Below are 21,234 nucleotides of genomic sequence, written 5' to 3'. Positions count from 1 at the left end.
TCATTTTGTCAGAGATATCATAAACTGAACATTTAGCAATCGATTTTCATATTGATAATTAAGAGGAAGGAAGGAATAGAGAAATAATGTAATAGTGTATATAAATTTCTCATTCCGATGAATGTTTTACATCCAAGTATGATAACAACAAAAGTGGAAATCGTTTGAAGGTTAGAAACTAATTTCATACAAAAATTGATCAGATATCTATGTCAATCTTCTAATATCTTCAGAGCTACTTCAATTCAAGCTAGAAGTGATGTCTAAGAAAACTTCTTCTCTGCAAGGAATAGTGAGACCACCCATTGGATGATCATATTCAAATTGTTCCTCACTTTGGCTCAGCAGTTCTTGGAATAATTTTTGCTTCAAATATGATATAGGGATCACAAATCTCTTCATCTCCTTTCCTACGTACACTGCTAGATATCCCTTTGGAACGCCCACAGATTTTGAAGATGATGACCTTTTGATGATACTAGGTAAACGGAAACCCATTGTCGTATTGTATGTGTTGAAAAGAAGAGATTGGTCTAAAATAGACAAACTTGTATATAGAAAAGAGTCAAGTTTTTGAACTTCAAATGAGAGTTGGAATGTGAATGATTTGTGTTGGTGCTAAAGGCTTGCAGCCATGAATATATATAGATGAAAGGATACTTAACAAATCGTCGGCAACTATAATGCTCAGTGAATGAGGGCCATAAGATTTGAGTCATGGTCAGACAAGAGCATATGAAACATCACATGGTGTTGTCTTAAGAGTTTTGAGGACTTTCTCAAAGATCAACATCAAATGTTGTGGTAGATAGATAATGCAAGTCCCACCTTGTTGAGCAGAGGCCAGCATATAATTAATCAACTTGAAAGTATAATTTAGCATCTGGACATCAACACTATTATAATAAAAAAAAAACATGTCTAAGCATGTTTTCATAATTATGAAGTAGTAATTAATGCACGAACAGATATGAGGCTGCTCTGCACTTGAGAAAGTCTCATTTGGTTGCAAGTGGATGCTTTATATTGGCCATTTTCTTAGAAGGTGGGGTACGATAAATGCAATCTTAAGACAACGCCACATGATATATTATCTTATGCTCTTTAACTTTCAACTCTTTCAAATAATATTTTAGATTGGAATCGGATTTTCACTTTTCAGAGAACCTCAATAATTATAAATATACTTGCTATTTCCTTCAAAAACAACATTAGTCATTGGCAACGTCAAGTGTTAGTTACATCCTTCTTAATATATTTATATCTTTGCTCTGTTCTTCTTTTCCCAAATAAGCACATAAAATGGGCTTTCGATTACCCGCTCTTATAAGTGTTAGTTACAATGCCAAAGAATTCTTTTCTTCACGATGCAACTTCTTCTTGACTTCTCAGGGCACAAACCATAAGTCTAGTTGTCCACACACACGACAACAAAATAGTATCGCTGAGCGGAAACATCGTCATCTAGTTGATACAGCTCGTACCTTATTGATCAATTCTCATGCTTCTTTCAAAATTTGAGGTATTGCACTTTTCACCGTCTGTTATTTGATCAACTACAAGTCATTTTCAATATTGGATAATGTGATTCCACATTTCACTTGTTTCATAAGGACCTCCTTTATTTTGTTCCTATTCGAGTGTTTGGATCCACTTATTTTGTTCATGATCTATCTCCTGGTCGCGAAAGATTGTCGGCACAGTTTATCAAGTGTGTGTGCTTCCGGGGTAGTTCAGAGTTTAAAGGGGGTATCAATGTTATTGTCCATCTACACATCCATTTTATATCTCTGCAAATGTTACATTCTTTGAAAATACTTGTGACACCAGCTACATCTGATTCTGCAAAAGATGATAGTACTCATGTGCTACCTATTCCTATATTTGAAACACTTGTCTGTACTCACAGACCTCCACGGTCACATAGTGGTTCTAAGTTTCATTATTATGGTATTATTTATCAACGTTGACATGTCAAAGTTCGAGAGAGTGCTCCAACTGATTTTGGCAATTTAGCTCAAGAGAATCTTCCTACCTCTTTTAGTGATACGGGTTCGGTTCCAATCCTTTGCCCAACTGTGGTCCCACCTGATCCTTCGATTGACTTACATATTACTCTTCGTAAAAGGTAAACAGATTACTTATAATTCTCATCCTATGTATAACCTTTTGAATTTTCATGGTTTGTCTCAATCCCACTATGCTTTTGTCTTTGCAATATCCGTTATCTCAATTCCTAAGTTCGCCCAGGAAGAAATATCCCATCCAGGATGGCAAAAAACAATGATTGATGAAATGAATGCATTGGAGTCTAGTGGTACATGAAATCTAGCTTGATACCTCCTTGAAACTCTAAATTTGGTTGTTAGTGGGCCCTTGCTATTAAAGTAGGCCAACATAAACAGGTGGATTATTTGAAATCTCGACTGATAGAAGATGAGATTTATGGAGTAACCACTTGGATTTATTGCTTAGGAGGATATAAATCAATCACCTCGATCTTGGTTCAGAAAACTCAGCAAGGTTATTCAACAATTTGGCATGATTCTTTGTGAAGCTGATCAATTTATATTCTTTTAAAGTTCATCTTCGAACAAAGTCATTTATCTTGTGTTATGTGTAAATGACATTGTTATTACCAGTAAGGACTAAGAATGAATTAGAGACCAAAAACAACATTTATTCGGCCGCTTTCCAAAAAAAATTAGGTCGGTTATGTTATATGTTCTTCGGACTGAAGTAGCTCAATCACAGACTGTCATTGTTATTTCTCAGAGAAAATATGTTTTTCATATCTTGGAAGAAACAAGGATGCTCGATTGTAAACCAATTGATACTCCTATGAACCCTGATGTGAAGCCTTTACAGAATCAGGGTGTTAAAGAGTCCCACATCGGATAAGAGATTTCCTGACAAAGTGTTTATAAGTGGAGGCAATCCTCACCTCACAAGCCGGTTTTGTGGGGTTGTGGCTCTTTAGTCTTTCACTAAGATGATTACCTTGAGAGAAAGGATGATTACAAAAGCAAGAGAAAACATATAGTAAGTTGAGGATGAGATTATATCTAAGTGAGCCAAGAATGAATTTCTATAAGATGCATCAAATTAAATTAATGTGTTTTGCATTGCTAAAGAAATAAAGGTGAAATACCAATAATGACATTGACGAGAAGCAATGAATTTTGAGTAAATAATACTTTAATTTGCAACGGCTATATTATATTGTAACTCAAATGACAAATGACTAGTAGTGAATACTATTGGATGCATAAATGCGTTCACATAGAAGAATGTGGAGTTTTCTTAGAGGTGTCACATCAGAATATTTACGACGTGACACATGGAGAGTTGATATGTCGTCAACGCAATTTGGGTGGTTGAATTAATTAGATTGAATTATATAGAAAAGAGAGAATTTTAGTCTTTAGTGAGATATTTTATTATAGAAAAGAGAGTTTTCCATATACTAAAAATGTTAAAGAAACATGAAGAGGTAATATGCACCTCATTGTTTCACTTTGCTTGTTTCCTCTCCTCCTGACTTATTTGCTTGTCTCTCTTTTGACTGTATATGCAGGCAGAATTGAATTGAGTGCAATATAGCATGTGTTTTCTGTTGCTAAGGGTTTGTTGTTCTTGTTTCTTTGTAGCTCATCATAGCATGTTTTGCAGAGGTTTTATGTTGACACATGTAAATTTAGGTTTTGTACTTGCTAAGGTAGTAAGCTGTGTCAATAATAACGTCGCAAACCCAACTGTGCAGTCAACTGTCTAAAGGAACTAGTAATGCTTACTTCACAAGGAATTGAACTGATAGATGGTATAAAAATAATTTCATTCATTATGTTCAAAGAATGTTGAGATAGTACATACCAACTTATTTACAAAACAAATGTAAAGGATCTACAAATATAGACTGGTTCTTCTAGTGACAACCAAGTGCTACTACAAATGAAAACAGACAAGCTTTTTCCAAACTAAAACAGAATATAAACAAAAGTGATCCATGTCACAAATAAGCATACTGATTCTTCTAGACCAACTTGTAGTAACAATTGTTTGCACAGATTAGAACCTCATATCCCTTGCCACATGGACACTTGAAAGTAAGGCTTAAACACTTATCAACCCACTCCACACTAACAGCTTCTTCATAATCATTTCCCAATTCATCCTACAAAAACAAAAATCAATTGTTCAGCATAAAAACTATTAATCTGAATTGGAACAAACCACTATTTCCGTGATCTGTGATGGACAACTTACTAGCATTAACGTATATGACTATTGCTTAACTACAGAAGAGAAATTATGTGAACAAGCAACGAAACATTCAATAACTTCCCATAAATCCCAGATCCTATATAATTGAGTTGTTAAAATTGCTGCACATAAACTATAATTACAAATGCAACTATGATCAAATTCAATACTTTAATTTCCCATAACCCCCGGATTCTACGTAATTAAGCAAGTGCAACTAGGATATACATAAAAACAAGAAAAAACTTATAAATTTATGAGCATAACTTGTAAGTACCAATTAAAGAACCAAATACATTGAAGATTACAATAGAAAACTCAATCACAGTTGAATATTCAAGATATGTACCTGAGATATGACTTTTTCATCTTCAGAAACAAAAGAGTCAAGAGAGGGTTCTTCTTCTTGTTCTTGTTCTTTTTCATCTTTTTCATCTTCAGCATCAGGAGAGGGTTCTTCTTCTTGTTCTTGTTCTTTTTCATCTTTTTTATCTTCAGCATCAGGAGAGGGCTCTTCTTCTTCTTGTTCTTTTTCATTTTCTTCCCCGACTTCCATAACTTCATCCCACACTTTCTTCATTTCTTTTAACCGATCCTTCATCCTTTTAAGCCTCTACAAAAAACAAACAAAACCCAATATTCCAAATCAAAAAAAGTTTACTTTTTTAGCAAGAAACACAAGTTTCAACACATACCATTGAATCAGATTCAGGGGTGGTTTTTTCAGCACAGTTCAAATAACGAGCTACTGCTTCTTTAACCTCAGTAGGATCAATAACTTCAGATATACATCTGCTGATCGGAGGCAGAGGCTGCAAAGCAGTTGACGGCCCTTTTACCGGCATGGATTGATCCGGAAAGGTGCATGGATCAGAGACACAGCGGCTAAGAGCATTTCCACGGAGACTGAAAGGAAGTGTAATGGCAGAGAAGCCATTACGGGTGAGATTGCTTGCGTCAAAAGAATGCTTCTTGGATGATGGTTGGTGATAAGATGATGATGATGGTGAACGGCGTTTGACAGTGTTGTTGTGAGTGTGATGATGAAGCATTGATGATGTTGGAATAATCATGGATTGTTTCTGTTTGTGAGGGATCAACATGGATTCTTGTTGAATCTGTAAATCACCCATTCTTCTGAATTGTTTTCTCTTTTGTTTTTAGATTTGAATTTGAACTTTGATTGTAAAGTAAGTGTGAGTGGCAAAGAGTTATGAAAAAAGAGGGATGGTTTGAGTGTATATATATATATATATAGGAGATGGTATATGATGATCTGTTGAGGTTTTCAAGGGTAATTGATTTTTTCTCTAAAAAAAAAAAGGGTAACTGATTTTCTGTCCTCAAAATGTTTAAAAGAAAAGAAGTTTTACATAATTTGTATTTGAGAGATACAAACCAAAATGGATTTCTAGCTGGTCATGACATTTTTTGCCCCTTCTGTCCTCATCAGTGGTTCTAAATTGAGGTTGAAGAACATTGTATTGATTTATTAAAAAAAAGTGTTTCACATTTTATTTGATATGTCTTGGAATGTGTTTTAAAAATTACATCAATTTTTTTCTTGGTCTCTAATTTATTAAAAATTGCGTCAATTTATCTTGAATTTCGACAAACCCCAAATACAATATCTAACTCAAAGAAGTGTGCACACCCTTAGTTCTTCATCTCTCCCATGTGTGAAATTACACATTTTTTTACAGCAAAATTGAAATTACTTTCTTTTTTGAGAGCAAAATTGTAACTAGTCATTTCAAAGCAAAAGAAAAACAACTTTGTCATTAAAGAATTTGATTATAAAGTAAAGTGTAGAGTAACTCAATTTTGTTAGAAAAAGAATTCGTCGCCTGAGAGATTCGAACTCTCGCAGGGAAACCCCATGTACTTAGCAGGCACACGCCTTAACCACTCGGCCAAAGCGACTTGTTGCTTAACCAATTTTTATTGAATAATTATCTGCTTCTCTTCAGTTTTTTTTTTTTTTTTTCAATATATACAATCTATGATCTCGTTAAATCATGATAGTTACTTTTAACTTTAATTTTATATTTGCAAAAGGGGGGGTTGATTTTATATTTGAATAACTGAATCTTCCATTATATCATTTAAAGATTCTAAACTGAACATTTATCCATTAGATGATTTGATTTACAGATTTATATTTATGGAGAAAATGATGTTAATAAATTTCTCATTGAGATGAACATTTTTACAACTATGATAACAACAAAAGATTAATCTTCTGAAGGATAGAAACTAAACTGCTACAAAATGGGTCAAATAACTACGTCAGTCCTATGATATCTTCAAAGAGCTAATTCAAATTAAGTGAGAGGTGATATCCAAGAAAATGTCTTCTCTGCAAGGAATGGTGAGACCACCCATTGGATGATCATATTCAAATTGTTCCTCACTTTGGCTCAGCAATTCTTGGAATGATTTTTGCTTCAAATATGATATAGGGATCACAAATCTCTTCATGTCCTCTCCTATGTACACTGCTAGCACTGAGGAGTCCAACTATGATCTAAGATTGACCAAATTTCTCCCAAAGAGTAGGGTTTCTGTTAAAAAATCAGAAACCCTATCTATTAAACTACTATGAATGTTGCCTGGCAAGTTAAGAATAGAAGCAACAGGTTGTCAAGCCACGGATCAAGCCAAAAATTGATATTTTCCCCATTACCTATGATCCAGCTGCACTTTTCATTGATATTAATAATCTCTGACTTAACACTGCAATTTTCATTGAAATTACTTTGCTTCCTCTAAACACCTTACTTCTTAGAAGAATGGCCCAGTCTTCATTTGAATTTTTGAGATCCCAACAGAACTTAAGGTTTGCAGCTTCATTCAAAGTGTACAAGGATCTCAATCCCAAACCTCCTTCAGAGTAGGGTTTGCAAACTTTACTCCAAGAAACAGTCACTAACTTCCTTTTGGATATGTCACCACTCCAAATTAATAAAGTTCCTGATCCAAGCTTCAACTTCCTTCGGCAATGAATTAGGCCAAGAGTACAGATTATATAGTGTGCATCATCATTCCTTGAATCACATACTTAACCAAAGTCACTCTCCCTCCCTGCAATAGAGAGAAGAAAAGCTTTCCACGCACTAAGCTTAGACTTTATCTTATCTGCAATAGGCTGCAAATGAGATTTCTTTGGTTTTCCTTTAAAATTTGGTAATCCAAGATAAGAAAATGGGAGTGAGCCTTTGTTAAAACCAATAAGATTGGTTATCTGCTCCAGCCTTGCATTTGAAATTGAGCCATAAAACACAGTAGACTTAGAGGGATTAATAAATTGACCTGAAGTCAAAGCATAAGAATTGAACAAATCCATGAGGGCATTAATTGAAGATAGTTTTCCTTTGCAAAAGATCATTATATCATCTGCATAAAGAGAATGAGAAGGAACTTGAACATTTCTGGTGCCTTTGATGAGATTAAGCTTGCCTTGTTCCACAAGTTTGGAGATGTTTCGACTCAAAACATCCTCAACAATGCAGTAAAGAAGAGGAGAGGGGATCTCCCTATCTAACTCCTCTCTTGCGTTTAAAGGGTATCTGATTAATGCATAAAAAAATAGACCTTTACAATTTTTTAGTGAAGTAGCAATTATTAGGGATAACAAAAAATATAAGTTGATATGCATAGATAAAACCCATCATAGGGGTAAAGTGGGTAGGTTAACTCGTACGGACAGATTCCCTCAAAAAAAAAAAACTCCTGCAGACAGATAAAATATATTGATATTGTAGCACATTTAATCAATGGATGCAAACATGAAAGTAATGATATTCGTACTCAATGTTTATAATAATAATCTAGATGTCATTTGTTGAGCTATTTACTACATAAAAATAACTATTTTAATTATAAATTGTTGTAGCACATGTGCATAATAAATTAAAAAAAACTATAAAATAGGCGTTGGCTTGAGACCTTGAAGTATGCTTTTCTCAAGGTCTTAGGTTTGATTATCTCCAATCTCAATTTCAATGGTATAGGTTGACTTCTTCAAAACAAAAATTTAAAAAGAATTAAAATAAAACTTATGCTAAAAGATAAGAAATGATAACTAATTCAACGTGATATTTTTATGCTAAATAGAAAATAAAATTTACAAAATAAAATTAACCAGAGAGTGACTCATGTACATAAAAAAAAATCTAAATACTCCATTACTTTTTATTGAAAATATAAAAAAACATAAATTAACAAAAGCAACTAAAAATATAACAAAATTTGTATATTTAATATAAAATAAAATACACAAATTCCGATACAAATTTATTATGGGGTAATTTACTTTGGTAGCTGAATATGTAACAAGTAGTCACAATAGTCATTCAATGTAAATATTTAAAAAAACGACTATTGTTCACATAATATTCAATCACTATTGTTCACATAACATTTTTCTTCGTCTATCGTTGTCAAGATAAACGACTAAAATGAATATTTTAAAAAATAAAGGAGATAATTGAATTTTGAACAAAATATAAAAGGATACATATTTTAGGAAAATAAATAAGGATTAAAGAGAAAATGCAACTTTGAAGATCGAGATTAATCCCAAATCTTCCAAGGCATCATTACAGTGAGACCTAATAATGCATTATCTCTTCTTTTCCCTCTCTCAATATTAGAAAGATCTTACAATTACACTCCCTTTAGCCTTCATTACCTTCAGCTACTACTTAAAAAGCCATTTACAAACCAAACAAATTAAACAACTTAACTTCAATTCAACTTATATCCATGAAAAGAATGGACATGTTCTGTTCTTCCCCTGCTTCAACAGCAATAATACATAGTAGTATAGATCAACGTTCTATATTACAAAGAAGCAGAACCAAGAACAGGCATTAACTCAAACTGTTGTCGCTAAATACACACATATGGTTCAACATGTTGATACAGCCCCAACTTCTACAATAGGTGGTTTGAACAATCAGGAACAGTCAGCTCCCGTTAATAACGATGTTGTTGTACCCGTTAATAACGTTGTTTATGTCGTAGCCGTTAATAACGACGTTTCCGCCAACTCGTTCAGCTTTGCATTGCATAATGTTATGGATGAAATCCCTCAAGGAAGGTTACCTCAGGCCGTTAGTCCTGTGTTGGAGCTGTCCGAAGTAGCGCACGATGACGTGCATTCACATAGAGTGGAGCAAACACAACATGACTCTCGTACCGCATAGTCATTCAAGTTACAACGATCATACTTGCATATATATTGATGCGACTATTTGTAAACATATTTGTGCCAAATGGTAAAGTAAACAAACAGTTCAAGCAGTAAAAACCTGAAGCTGGAATGAGAACAAATGTACTTGTAATTCCATTTCATGAAGATAAGTTAAACTCAAGGAAACAAACATAGAACACAACACCAAATATTTTTAGAAAAATGTCCACAAAAAAAAAAAAAGGGTCCAACATTACGCTTTAATGGCATACTTTCTCAATGGGAAGTAGATTTCCTTCTTCTTCTCACGGTCTGTCTTCAAAGAGAGCTGTAAGAAATACCAAGTCAATTCATGAAAAGTAAGGCGCAAAGATAATTCATACACTCTTTGGTCAATATTATACAACATATTCATCAGTTATTCAATGAAACTAACAATTGAGTTTTTGCTTATAATATTCAATGAAACCGCAGTCAGCAATTCAATGAATTCATGAAAAGAAGATACTCAAAACAACTTCACCAACAAAGATTGGTCACAAAAGTCAAAACAGGTACACTAAGGTTCTATAAAAACAAAAGGTTTGCACCAGTCATAACAGGCAAATATATAATCTATGCTCCAATAAGGCACATCGATAAAATAATTCCATTGCAGCAAAACTCTACAACGAAACCCAGTTCCCCCAGTCCCTAGAGTTATTACAAAAGGTGTGTGGTCTTGTTGACAAATCTTGTGGGGCCCTCATAGTGCATAAAGTTAAGATCCATATTTATTGTCCACATAAACAATTATGAAAAAATGAGTGAATTGTTCGTCTTCATTTTAATATGTGCAACACATGTTGTGGCCTAACCTAAACCATGCCAGTTAAACAAAGCAAGCTTAATCTGAGTTTCTGAAGAAATGTGGCTGAACATTACAGTCAAATCTGCCACATTCCAAGCTTAAGGGCGTGTTTGTTTTAAGTGTTCCAGATTTAGGGTGTGTTTAGGAGTTTAGGAGGGGAGGGCAGTGGTAAAAATGGAGCAAGTGGAAGAAATAGAGTACTTTGGGAGGAAAAGGGCTTTAGGGTTCTTTTTTTTTCATAACAAATCCCCCCTAATTTAGAGGAATTCAGAATTGTGTCAAAGGAGGCTTTAGATGAAATCTTCAAATTCAATCTGTATAGTTATAATATTCTCAAAAATTTTGGAAGAAGCCTTAGACTTGTTCCAGAAAATAACTTTCTTTAGAATACAAAGATAGATGTTTTATCATAGCTTTTAAAAAAGGATGTTGGGTTAACATTTATAATATTCCCAAAATTTATTTTAAAAGAGACATGGATGTATTCCCACCTACATAGAAACTTTTTTGACGCCCATTTTCATGGGAATAAATGTTCCATATTCCTATATTTTGCAATGTTGTCAATCGCACATCACGGAAAATAGCAGTTTGTTCAAATTCTTCTATACTTCCGCACTGCAATGGTGGCTATTTGACAACACTTTCTACTAAATAGAGGATAGTAGAACAATATAGATTTATTAAAATTCGGCTATGTTTACGCAATCCCATAAGTTCAATATGAAAAAGACACTCTAGAGTAATTGATCAAAACAAGAGAAGCTTTGAAAATCAGAATTCACCAACTTCATAAACTATTCACTTCAATATTGACACACCTCTCTGCTTATTTACCACAGAACACAAACAGAAACAATGTAGAACATAAAAAAATACCTGATTCTTAGTGAGACGTCTTCTAATAGCTCTGGTCTTTTTGGGACGAAGATCCAAAGGCAAGTACTTTTTGTGCTTATACGCTGCCCTCAATGCTGTCTTTTGGTTCTGTGAAATCACTGTCAAAACCTGTGCGATGTTAAGCCGAACAACTTTGCTGCATCCAAACAATAACAAAAACAATCAAATTCATAAACACACAAAAAAAAATATCTAAAAATATCTAGTAATTTGAGTAAATAGGCAAAAACCCCCTTGAAATTGTAGCTTTCGTCAAAAACCCCCCTGAAATTGCCAAATGTTAGTCAATTACCCCCCTCCGTTTGTTTTGGCAGTTAAATGACTATTTTTTTTTATTTTTTTTTTTTTGCTTTCTTCATCTTCTTCCTTCCACTTTTTTCATCATCTTCATGAATATTTATAAAAAATCCAGAAAAATTAAGAAACAACAACCATTAACAACATCATCATCATCTCATTACTAACTTCTCTTGTTTGTTGCTCATTGTTGTTATCCAAAAGGGTCGTAGCAGAAAGATCAAGAGACAATTGATGATGATGATCATTGTTGTTGGTAATCTCATCGCTGCTCCAAAAAGGAAATCCATTTGAATGAGGGTTAAAAAGTGATTTATTCTGAAGAGGAGACATGAGTGATGATGGAACAGTAACATCATGAGAATGAGAAGAACCGTTGTTGTTGATGTTGTTGTTCATGCTATTCATCATAAACCTTGTTCTTTTTCCAACAAGTTCATGATCTTTTCTATTATTCATTTTGTTGTTGATGAATTCCAAAGGGTTGTTGTTGATTAATTCAAGAAGGTAACAAACAAGAGAGAGAGAGAATCATTATAAAGTGTGTGATGTTGATGATGATGTTGTTAATGGTTGTTGTTTCTTAAATTTTTCTGGATTTTTTTTTATGAATATTGAAGAAGATGATGAAAAAAGTGGAAGGAAGAAGATGAAGAAAGCAAAAAGAAATAAAAAAAATAGTCATTTAACAGCCAAAACAAACGGAGGGGGGTAATTGACTGACGTTTGATAATTTCAAAGGGGTTTTTCAAGTTTCTTAAAAATCAGGGGGGTTTTTGACGAAAGTTACAATTTCAGGGGGTTTTTGCCTATTCACTCCTAGTAATTTGTTTTGAATCACTTTGCTGCAGAAAGTTAGATAGATACATAAGGGCTGAATCTCAGCGTATTTAAATTAAAACAAACATTATTATATAATAAAAACAAGAAAATATGTATACAATTAAGTGCAGCGGAAAAGGCATACATTTTGGATATTTTATTAGGGGCACCGCCGGTGACTTTCGCGACGCGAAGGAGAGCAAGTTCTGCTTTCAGATCCTTCAATTGATTCAGAAGATCTGGTTTTGTTTTTTGCCTCAGCTCATATGTTTTAGCTATTGCGTTAAAATGAGAATAAATGATTCAGATTCAATTAAATTGAGTACGAGAGAATAAAGGATTGGTTTGTTCTTACCCATTTCGAAGGTCTTGAATCGCCGCCGCGAGAAAAGAAAACTTGGTACAAAGTGTAACTGTTGTTTCTACCCAAAACCCTAAAACTTGGTAGAAAGTAAAATGGGCTGAATTTGTGTTACTTTATTTTCAGAAAATTGCTCATTCATTTAGGGTATATTGGATCATGATTTTAAGGAATTTTAAAAGACTGTTTTATAATGAAAAAATTTTGTGATATTCAATAATGAGATTCTTTTCAATTTAAAAAAAATTTTGCATTGTTCAATCAAAATTTTTTGTCATTTAAAAAAGTCAAAAAAAGTCTTGTTATAATCAATCAAGATTCTTAATCACTTACAAAAAAGTTTAGTGGTATTCAAAATCATTCAAATTTTGAAAGATTATTTAATAAATCAGATTTTGATGAATTTTGTGGAATTTTCTAGTGAAATTTTGGCATGAAAAAGTCTTTCATGAAAACATAATATTTGTTAAGATTGTTTTTTTCTTTTAAGATATTAATATCTCTCCCTCTCTCCTCCCTTCTCTATTACTCTCTCTTTTCCTCTCTCTCCCGTAAAAAATAAAAATAACATAAAAAAATAAAAAAATCTTTATTGAGATTTTGTGAAAGAGAGTGTGTTATGATTTTTTTTTTCAATTATTTATTAATATTCATAAAATCTGCTGAAGTCTCTTGAAATCCATAAAATCATTTTAAATCCTTTAAAACCTTATGAATTAAATCTATTGAAATCTTTAATAGTCTTTTAAAATAATTAAAGTCATCAAAATTATGCTAAGTCTTTTAAAATCTTCAAAACTTTTTTAAACAAAAATTATCATTTAAAATCCTAATTCAATACACCCTCCTTAGATATAACATTATAAATAAAGTAAAAATAATTTCCAACTTTTATCTTTGTTGAAACTTGCGTATAGTTCAACCGACCTTTGACCTATTATTCGTCCTCTCTCATCAAGCATTCCTCAAATTCTGGCAAAGGATATTCATAGGTGTTTCAAGGTTCAAAGGGATAACTAGTGTTTTGTAGAAAATATAGCCCTCTATGAAAAACAATGATGCACCAATAATAGAAGTATACAAGTCGGTAGTCATCCCCTAAACTTTTGTAATTCCACAACTAATGGTAGTAATCATATCACATCAAAGACTAGCTAGCACACTTTCTAATTCCCTAACAACATAATAATGAGTAAAAAGTTGTGCTAAAATATTCTTTTGCTCCTTCAAATTCATCTTTTATTCAAAATTAATTTAGTTGTTTATGTTTTAAGATATTTATCATAGTACTTTAATCCTACCAAGGTCGATCCCAAGCCCGAGTAAAAGGAAGGTTATGTTATGCCTCGACAGCCAACGTAAAACTTTGCCGAATCTCTATGACATGGACCAAATACAAAATAGTGTGAATGTTAGGTCGTTGCCTAGAAGCAACACGCTGTATAGCTCGAGTACAATGTCAAATGAGCAAGGGCCGCTGCATCACCGCCTGGATGTAGTGAAAAATAAGCAAGGGTTTCCACATCTTCGTGAACGGGTGTGGGTAAAGAAGCTAGTTCATGAGAGCAGGATTCGTTTTGGGACATGTAATATAGGTACTCTTGTGGGTAAATCTATGGAAGTAGTAGACATTATGACCAGGAGGAGGATTAATTTTATGTGCCTACAAGAAACTAAGTGGGTGGGGAAAAAGGCGAAAGAAGTAGATAGTTCAGGATTTAAGCTTTGATACACAGGCGAAGTTAGATCGAGAAATGGGGTAGGCATCATTGTGGATAACGAGTGGAAGAAAGATATTGTGGATGTTAAAAGGATAGGAGATCGGATTATATCCCTAAAGTTTGTAGTGGAACAAGAGACCTTTAACGTAATTAGCGCTTATGCACCTCAGGTAGGGTTAGAAGAACACCTTAAAGTCAAGTTTTGGGAGGAGCTAGAAGGCTTAATTCAGGATATCCCATTAGGAGAAAAGATTTTTCTATGAGGTGATTTAAATGGGCATGTAGGGAGTGTTTCAAGAGGTTTTGAGGGCGTGCATTGGGGGTATGGTCTTGGGGAGTTAAATGCCGGGGATAATTCCATCTTAGATTTTTCATCGGCTTTTGATCTTACTATAGCTAATACATGTTTTAGGAAAAGAGATGAGCATCTCATCACTTACACGAGTGGGCCCTCATGTTCTCAAATCGATTTTTTCTTATTAGGAAAACAGACAGGAAGATCTAATTAGACTGTAAAGTCATACCTGGAGAGGGCTTAACTACCCAACATAGAGTAATGGTGATGGATGTAAGGGTTAAGAGGAGCGCAAAGAGAATGGCCGTAGCGGGGCTCTGCAAGATATTAGAGGGAGGTTTCAGGCAACCACATGGAAGCGCTAATGATATGTGGGAGATGATGGCTCACGAGATTAGGAAGGTGGCAAAAGAGACGTTGGGAGAATCTAGAGGTTTTGGACCTAGGGCTAAAGAATCTTGGTGGTGGAATAACAGTGTTCATAGTAAAGTTCGGATTAAAAGAGATTGATTTAAAGATTGGTCTAAGTGTAAAAATGCCGAAACTTGGGATTAATATAAGATAGCTAGGAAAAAGGCTAAGAAGGCGGTGAGTGAAGCGAGACCCTATGGAGGATTATACAAATCTTTAGGTACCAAGGAGGGGGAGAAATCTATATACAAGCTTGTGAAGGGACGAGAACGAAAGCCAAGAGACCTGGACCAAGTGAAGTGTATCAAAGATGAAGATGGTAGAGTTTTGGTTCAAGAAAGAAATATTAAGGATAGATGGAAAATGTATTTCCATAACTTATTTAATGAAGGATATGAGATCTTACCAGACTCTAACAGGTTAGACATCAGAGCGGAGGGCCGAAACTATAACTATTATCGTCGAATTCAAGAGCACGAGGTGAAAAAAGCATTGAAAAGGATGAGTAATGGCAAGGAAGTTGGGCCGGATAACATACCTATCGAAGTGTGGAAAAGTCTTGGCGATATAAGGAATTGTGTGGCTCACAAAAAAATTCAACGAGATTATGAAGACGAAGAATATTCCAGACAAGTGGAGAAGAAGCACCTTATAAGAACAAAGGGGATATACATAATTGCGCGAATTATAGGGGAATTAAGCTAATGAGTCATACCATGAAGTTATGGGAAAGGGTAATTGAGCGAAGACTAAGAAAAGAGACTCATGTTACGGATAACTTATTTGGTTTTATTCCTCGGAGGTCGACTATGGAAGCGAACTACTTACTTTGACGCATGATGGAGCGATATCGGACGGATAAAAAAGACTTGCAATTAGTTTTCACTTATTTGGAGAAGGCGTAGGATAGAGTACTTAGAGAGATTTTGTGGAAAACCCTGGAGAAGAAAGGGATGAGGATTGCCTATATTAGAGCTATCTGGGATATGTATGAGGGAGCTTCCACTAGTGTGAAGACGCATGATGGGGATAGCGTAGATTTTCCCATAACAATAGAACTGCACCAAGGGTCAACCCTAAGTCCTTCTCTTTTTACTTTAGTTTTGGATGTACTAACGAAACACATCCAAGAGTTAACACCGAGATGTATGCTTTTTGCCGATGATGTAGTCTTGCTTGGTGAGTCGAGGGAGGAGTCAAATGGGAGGCTAGAGACCTCGAGGCAAGCCTTAGAAGCGTATGGTTTCCGCTTGAGTAGAAGCAAGACGGAGTATTTGGAATGTAACTTCAGCAAAAGGAGAAGTGGGTATACCTTGGAGGTGAAAGTTGGAGATCATATCATACCCCAAGTTACACAGTTTACATATCTTGGGTCCATAGTGCAAAATGATGGAGAAATAGAAGCAGATGTAAATCATCGTATTCAAGCTGGGTGGTTGAAATGGAGAAGAGCCTCAAGTGTTTTGTGCGATAAGAAAGTACCACTTAAGCTGAAAGGAAAATTCTATCAGACAACAGTCAGACCGACAATGTTGTATGGTACGGAGTGTTGGGCAGTTAAGAGCCAACACGAGAGTAAAGTAAGTGTAGCGGAGATGAGGATGTTGCGCTGGATGAGTGGTAAGACTAGACATGATAGAATAATGACACCATTAGAGAGAGTGGGGGTAGCACCTATAGTAGAAAAGTTGGTAGAAAATAGGCTTAGATGGTTTTGACATGTAGAGAGAAGACCCGTAGATGCCGTTGTAAGAAGAGTAGATCAAATGGAGTAGAATCAGGTTAAAAGAGGTAAAGGAAGACCTAAGAAAATCATTCGAGAAACCATTGGAAAAGATTTAGAGGTCAATGAGTTGGATCCAAATATGATTTTGATAGAACACTATGGCGTCATTTGATCCATGTAGCCGACCCCACTTAGTGGGATAAGGCTTGGTTGCTGTTGTATATTTATCATAGTACTTTATTTTTAGGGTTAATGGTGTTTTACCCCCTGTAATATATGTCATTTTTGGTTTTCCCCCCTGTAAAATATTTATTTTGATTTACCTCCTGTAAAATATATATTTTTTGGAATACCCCCCAATAGGTCATAAAAAAACGACTTTATTTATTTTTTGCAGAATTTTTTCGTTTTTTTATGACCTATTAGGGGGGTATTCCAAAAAAAAAAAAATTACAGGGGGGTAAATCAAAAATAATATTTTACAGGGAAGAAAATAAAAAATGATCTATATTACAGGGGGTAAAGCACCATTAGCCCTTATTTTTATAATGTATTATAAATTCATCCTTTTACCTACAACAATAATACTCACCATTTCTTTTTGCAAAAAAAATTCTCACCATATCTATATCCTCCTTTTTTTACTATATTTATATTGAAAAAATAAACTAACCACGGTTCGAGTAATTGCATGTGAAGGTCCGCTATAGTTCATCTGGTTCATAAAAAGGTTGAACCTATGTTATAAAATTAAAAATAGAAAAATTATAAAATATAAATATGAATGTGAATAAAAAATAGAAGAAGAAAAAAAACTAGTTCATCTGATTTATATAACCATAAATTATAAAATATAAAATTAAAATGAGTGAAAAATTACTAATGTCGATAAAATATGATTATTTAAAAATATATTTTATATTCTTTTTTTTTAAGAGAAAAATATATTTTATATTCTAAGTTATAAAATTAATAACAAAACATTTAAATTTAATCATATTTATAAATGATTTCCTACACCGCTCGATGGATTAGTCTATACTGTTGTATTTTTTTTTAATTTTTTTTAAGATGCAAAGAGCATCATATCATTTCATTAAAAAGAAAAGGAGGACAACACCAGAACCTTTTCAAAAGGTGGCATATTTAAAGTTGGGCATACCCAACATATTCCTATTGTATTCCCTCCTAACAAAGTCAGGGATGCTATCAAACCAAAACAAATCTAAAGTAGATAAAGTTAAACCAAAGTTGGCTAGGGAATCCGCAACCCTATAAATGTGAGTGGCACAAAATCTCATTCTATGAGTAATATGAATACATTTCTCCCATTTGTTCCTTAGACCCCAAGGAACAACAGATTTGGACTTGAAGGCAAGGATCACCAACTGAGAATCAGACTCTAACCAAACATTAGAGAATCCCATCAAAGCAGCAATTTCAATAGCATTCATTGCTGCAAACAGTTCAGCATACAAAGCATTTGCATTACCAAAAAAATGAGAGAAGCCACCTAAGCAAGCCCCATCAGAGTTTCTGAATATTCCTCCAGCTGCAGCTCTAGTAGGGTTCTTGATTGAGGCACCATGTTGATCTTAATCCAAGAATGCATAGGAGGAGCCCAAATAACTTCTTTGATTAAGGAATCCCTAGGAGGCTTGATTGTGACTTTGCAAGTCTTCAGAATTATGAATTCAGACATGTTGGAGGCAGCAGTTTTTGAGGCGAAGTTCCCTGATAAAGAGACCTTAGAGATGATCAAGGTAATAGTTGTTCTCCAAGTAACTACCTTGTCCTGGAATCTAACGTTGTTCCTTCTGTACCAGATTATTAAAAGATTGATGATACAAGCTTTAACCACTACTTTGCACTGAGGAGTCCAACTATGATCTAAGATTGACCAAATTTCTCCCAAAAAGTTGAACTGAAGAGGCATGTTGAGGAGAGAAGCTAACCATGACCACAATTTTATAGCAAATGGACATTCAAAAAAACAAATGAAAGGTGGTTTCTGAGGAAGTCTGACAAGAAAAGCACATTGAAGGAAGGTTACACCCTCTGAGCACTAGGTTATCATCAGTTGGAAGTTTGTTGTGCATGAGTCTCCATGTCAATAAAGATTTTGAAGGTGGGATATCAGGGCACCATAGCGTTTTTGCCCAAGAAATATTTTGTCCTGTGCCATATTTGAATGAAAAAGCCTCTTTAAGAGAAAGATCTCCTGTTTAGCATCTTTTCCAAACTAATTTGTCTTCCTTAGGCTCACTAGGGAGAGTTACTTGCATGACAAGTTGATTCAGGTTAGGGAAAGAGTCCAAAACATGTTGAGGGAAGTGCCGGTAAAAAATCAGAAACCCTATCTATTAAACTACTATGAATGTTGCCTGGCAAGTTAAGAATAGAAGCAACAGGTTGTCAAGCCACGGATCAAGCCAAAAATTGATATTTTCCCCATTACCTATGATCCAGCTGCACTTTTCATTGATATTAATAATCTCTGACTTAACACTGCAATTTTCATTGAAATTACTTTGCTTCCTCTAAACACCTTACTTCTTAGAAGAATGGCCCAGTCTTCATTTGAATTTTTGAGATCCCAACAGAACTTAAGGTTTGCAGCTCATTCAAAGTGTACTCAATCCCAAACCTCCTTCAGAGTAGGGCTTGCAAACTTTACGCCAAGAAACAGTCACTAACTTCCTTTTGGATATGTCACCACTCCAAATTAATAAAGTTCCTGATCCAAGCTTCAACTTCCTTCAGCAATGAATTAGGCCAAGAGTACAGATTATATAGTGTGCATCATCATTCCTTGAATCACATACTTAACCAAAGTCACTCTCCCTGCAATAGAGAGAAGAGAAGCTTTCCACGCACTAAGCTTAGACTTTATCTTATCTGCAATAGGCTGCAAATGAGATTTCTTTGGTTTTCCTTTAAACCCAATTCAAAGCTAAATGGCTGTATGAAAGGGTAAAATAATAGAGAGCATAGGATGAGATATCATGAAGTGTTTGTCTTAGATTGTACCCCACCCTTTCAAAATATAATACAAAGGGACAGAGATCTATCTTTCATATTTTCCTTGGCAGAGTTTCCGCTAACAAAACTAACCTTTAATAGAGTTTGGGATAAACAAGTTTAATGTAGAATTATGTTTGATACTGTGAAACTGCAAAGTATTTTCCTTTTGTGAAAGCCTTATTATGAAAGAAGCAATTATGTTTGACTCCAAAACCAGGAAGACTATTCTGATTTTGGAACAAGAAGAGTTTTAAATAAGAGAGTTCCTTTACTTTGTTTCTTTGATTTTCTATTTGTTAAAGACATTAGGAAATGGTAGGAAATAGATCAATGAAGCAGATTGCTAATAATGTGCAAACATTTATCAAAAATTGAAGAAATTTCTTTAGCAACCGTATGTCATAGTGATTGATAACTTATTATGACTAACCCATATACGGATAGATCAAAAAGATTTATACAAAAAAAAAAAAATGAAACTCTTTGAGCATATGTTGGACATATGAAACAAGGGATTAAATCGGTTAAACAATAATTACGTTTTTTTTTTTTTTTGTACAAATCTCTTTCATTTCTCCAAGTCAGTCATCTACTCTAAAACCTTGTGATTCTTGATGGACACCTCTAGAACATATGGTTGTTTTGACATGCCCGAGGCTGACGAACTTATGATTACAAGGCTCTTCGATTTCATTTTGCAATTTTACAACCGCAATTGTTCTCCTACTTCTTCCAATAAAAGAACTAGCAAATAGTAATCCTTCGGTGAGAATTATGTTTTCTTTTGACCTATGCCATTGTTAAATTACATGTTTATTGGACAACAGAATATGTAAAAAGGTTGCTGTTAGTATATACAATCTTTTGTGCAAAAATAAGATGTATACAGAAATTCGTTGAAATTCGACCAAAAACTCAAATATCTCTGTTCATAACTGTCTCGGTTGGATGGCATTTCAGCTTAGAAACGAATGAAAAATGAAAGTGTATGCTGTACAATTTGTCTTAACTAACTAATATCTATGTAAGTCTCCTTTAATGAGATTTAACATTGAAGCACGAAGTGTGTTCTAAGAAAACATCTTCACTGCAAGGAATCGAGAGACCATCCATTCGATGATCATATTCAAACTCTTCTTCTGATTGGCTTAACGACTCTTGAAATGAAGGTTGATTCAATAATGAAGTTGGAATCACAAATCGCTTCATTTTTTCTCCAACATAAACCGCAAGATAGCCTTTTGGGACTTCATCCACAGCCTTGGAAGATGATGACCGTCTAATGATACCAGGTAAACGAAAGCCCATTGTTATTATGAGTTACAACACACTAACATCTTGTGTATGTAAGAAAGAAATATTTTAAT

At 34.3% G+C, this 21,234-nt stretch overlaps 2 protein-coding genes, 1 non-coding gene and 1 pseudogene across 3 annotated transcripts; 1 reads left to right on the top strand and 3 right to left on the bottom strand.

Moving 5' to 3' along the window:
* Positions 1-4,033: 4,033 nt before the first annotated feature.
* On the bottom strand, positions 4,034-5,405 carry LOC11446436 (histone H3.v1). Its single transcript, XM_003607069.2, has 3 exons — positions 4,959-5,405; positions 4,613-4,876; positions 4,034-4,174 (listed from the first exon to the last, which is right to left on the bottom strand). Exons 1-3 carry the CDS (start codon positions 5,394-5,396, stop codon positions 4,034-4,036), a joined length of 843 nt encoding a protein of 280 aa, XP_003607117.1. The 5' UTR covers positions 5,397-5,405.
* Positions 5,406-6,104: 699 nt separating this feature from the next.
* On the bottom strand, positions 6,105-6,186 carry TRNAS-GCU (transfer RNA serine (anticodon GCU)). The gene has a single exon. It is a non-coding gene; the product is annotated as a tRNA-Ser (tRNA).
* A 2,599-nt stretch (positions 6,187-8,785) lies between these two features.
* Positions 8,786-12,834, bottom strand: LOC11446573 (60S ribosomal protein L35). Its single transcript, XM_003607068.4, has 4 exons — positions 12,685-12,834; positions 12,475-12,604; positions 11,190-11,346; positions 8,786-9,788 (listed from the first exon to the last, which is right to left on the bottom strand). Exons 1-4 carry the CDS (start codon positions 12,686-12,688, stop codon positions 9,714-9,716), a joined length of 366 nt encoding a protein of 121 aa, XP_003607116.1. The 5' UTR covers positions 12,689-12,834; the 3' UTR covers positions 8,786-9,713.
* A 1,240-nt stretch (positions 12,835-14,074) lies between these two features.
* Positions 14,075-17,057, top strand: LOC112420879 (uncharacterized; annotated as a pseudogene).
* The last annotated feature ends 4,177 nt before the right edge of the window (positions 17,058-21,234 follow it).

This window comes from Medicago truncatula, chromosome 4 (assembly GCF_003473485.1).
Source record: "Medicago truncatula cultivar Jemalong A17 chromosome 4, MtrunA17r5.0-ANR, whole genome shotgun sequence".
NCBI classification, from domain to species: domain Eukaryota; kingdom Viridiplantae; phylum Streptophyta; class Magnoliopsida; order Fabales; family Fabaceae; genus Medicago; species Medicago truncatula.
This window is presented reverse-complemented; position numbering and strand designations above follow the sequence as displayed.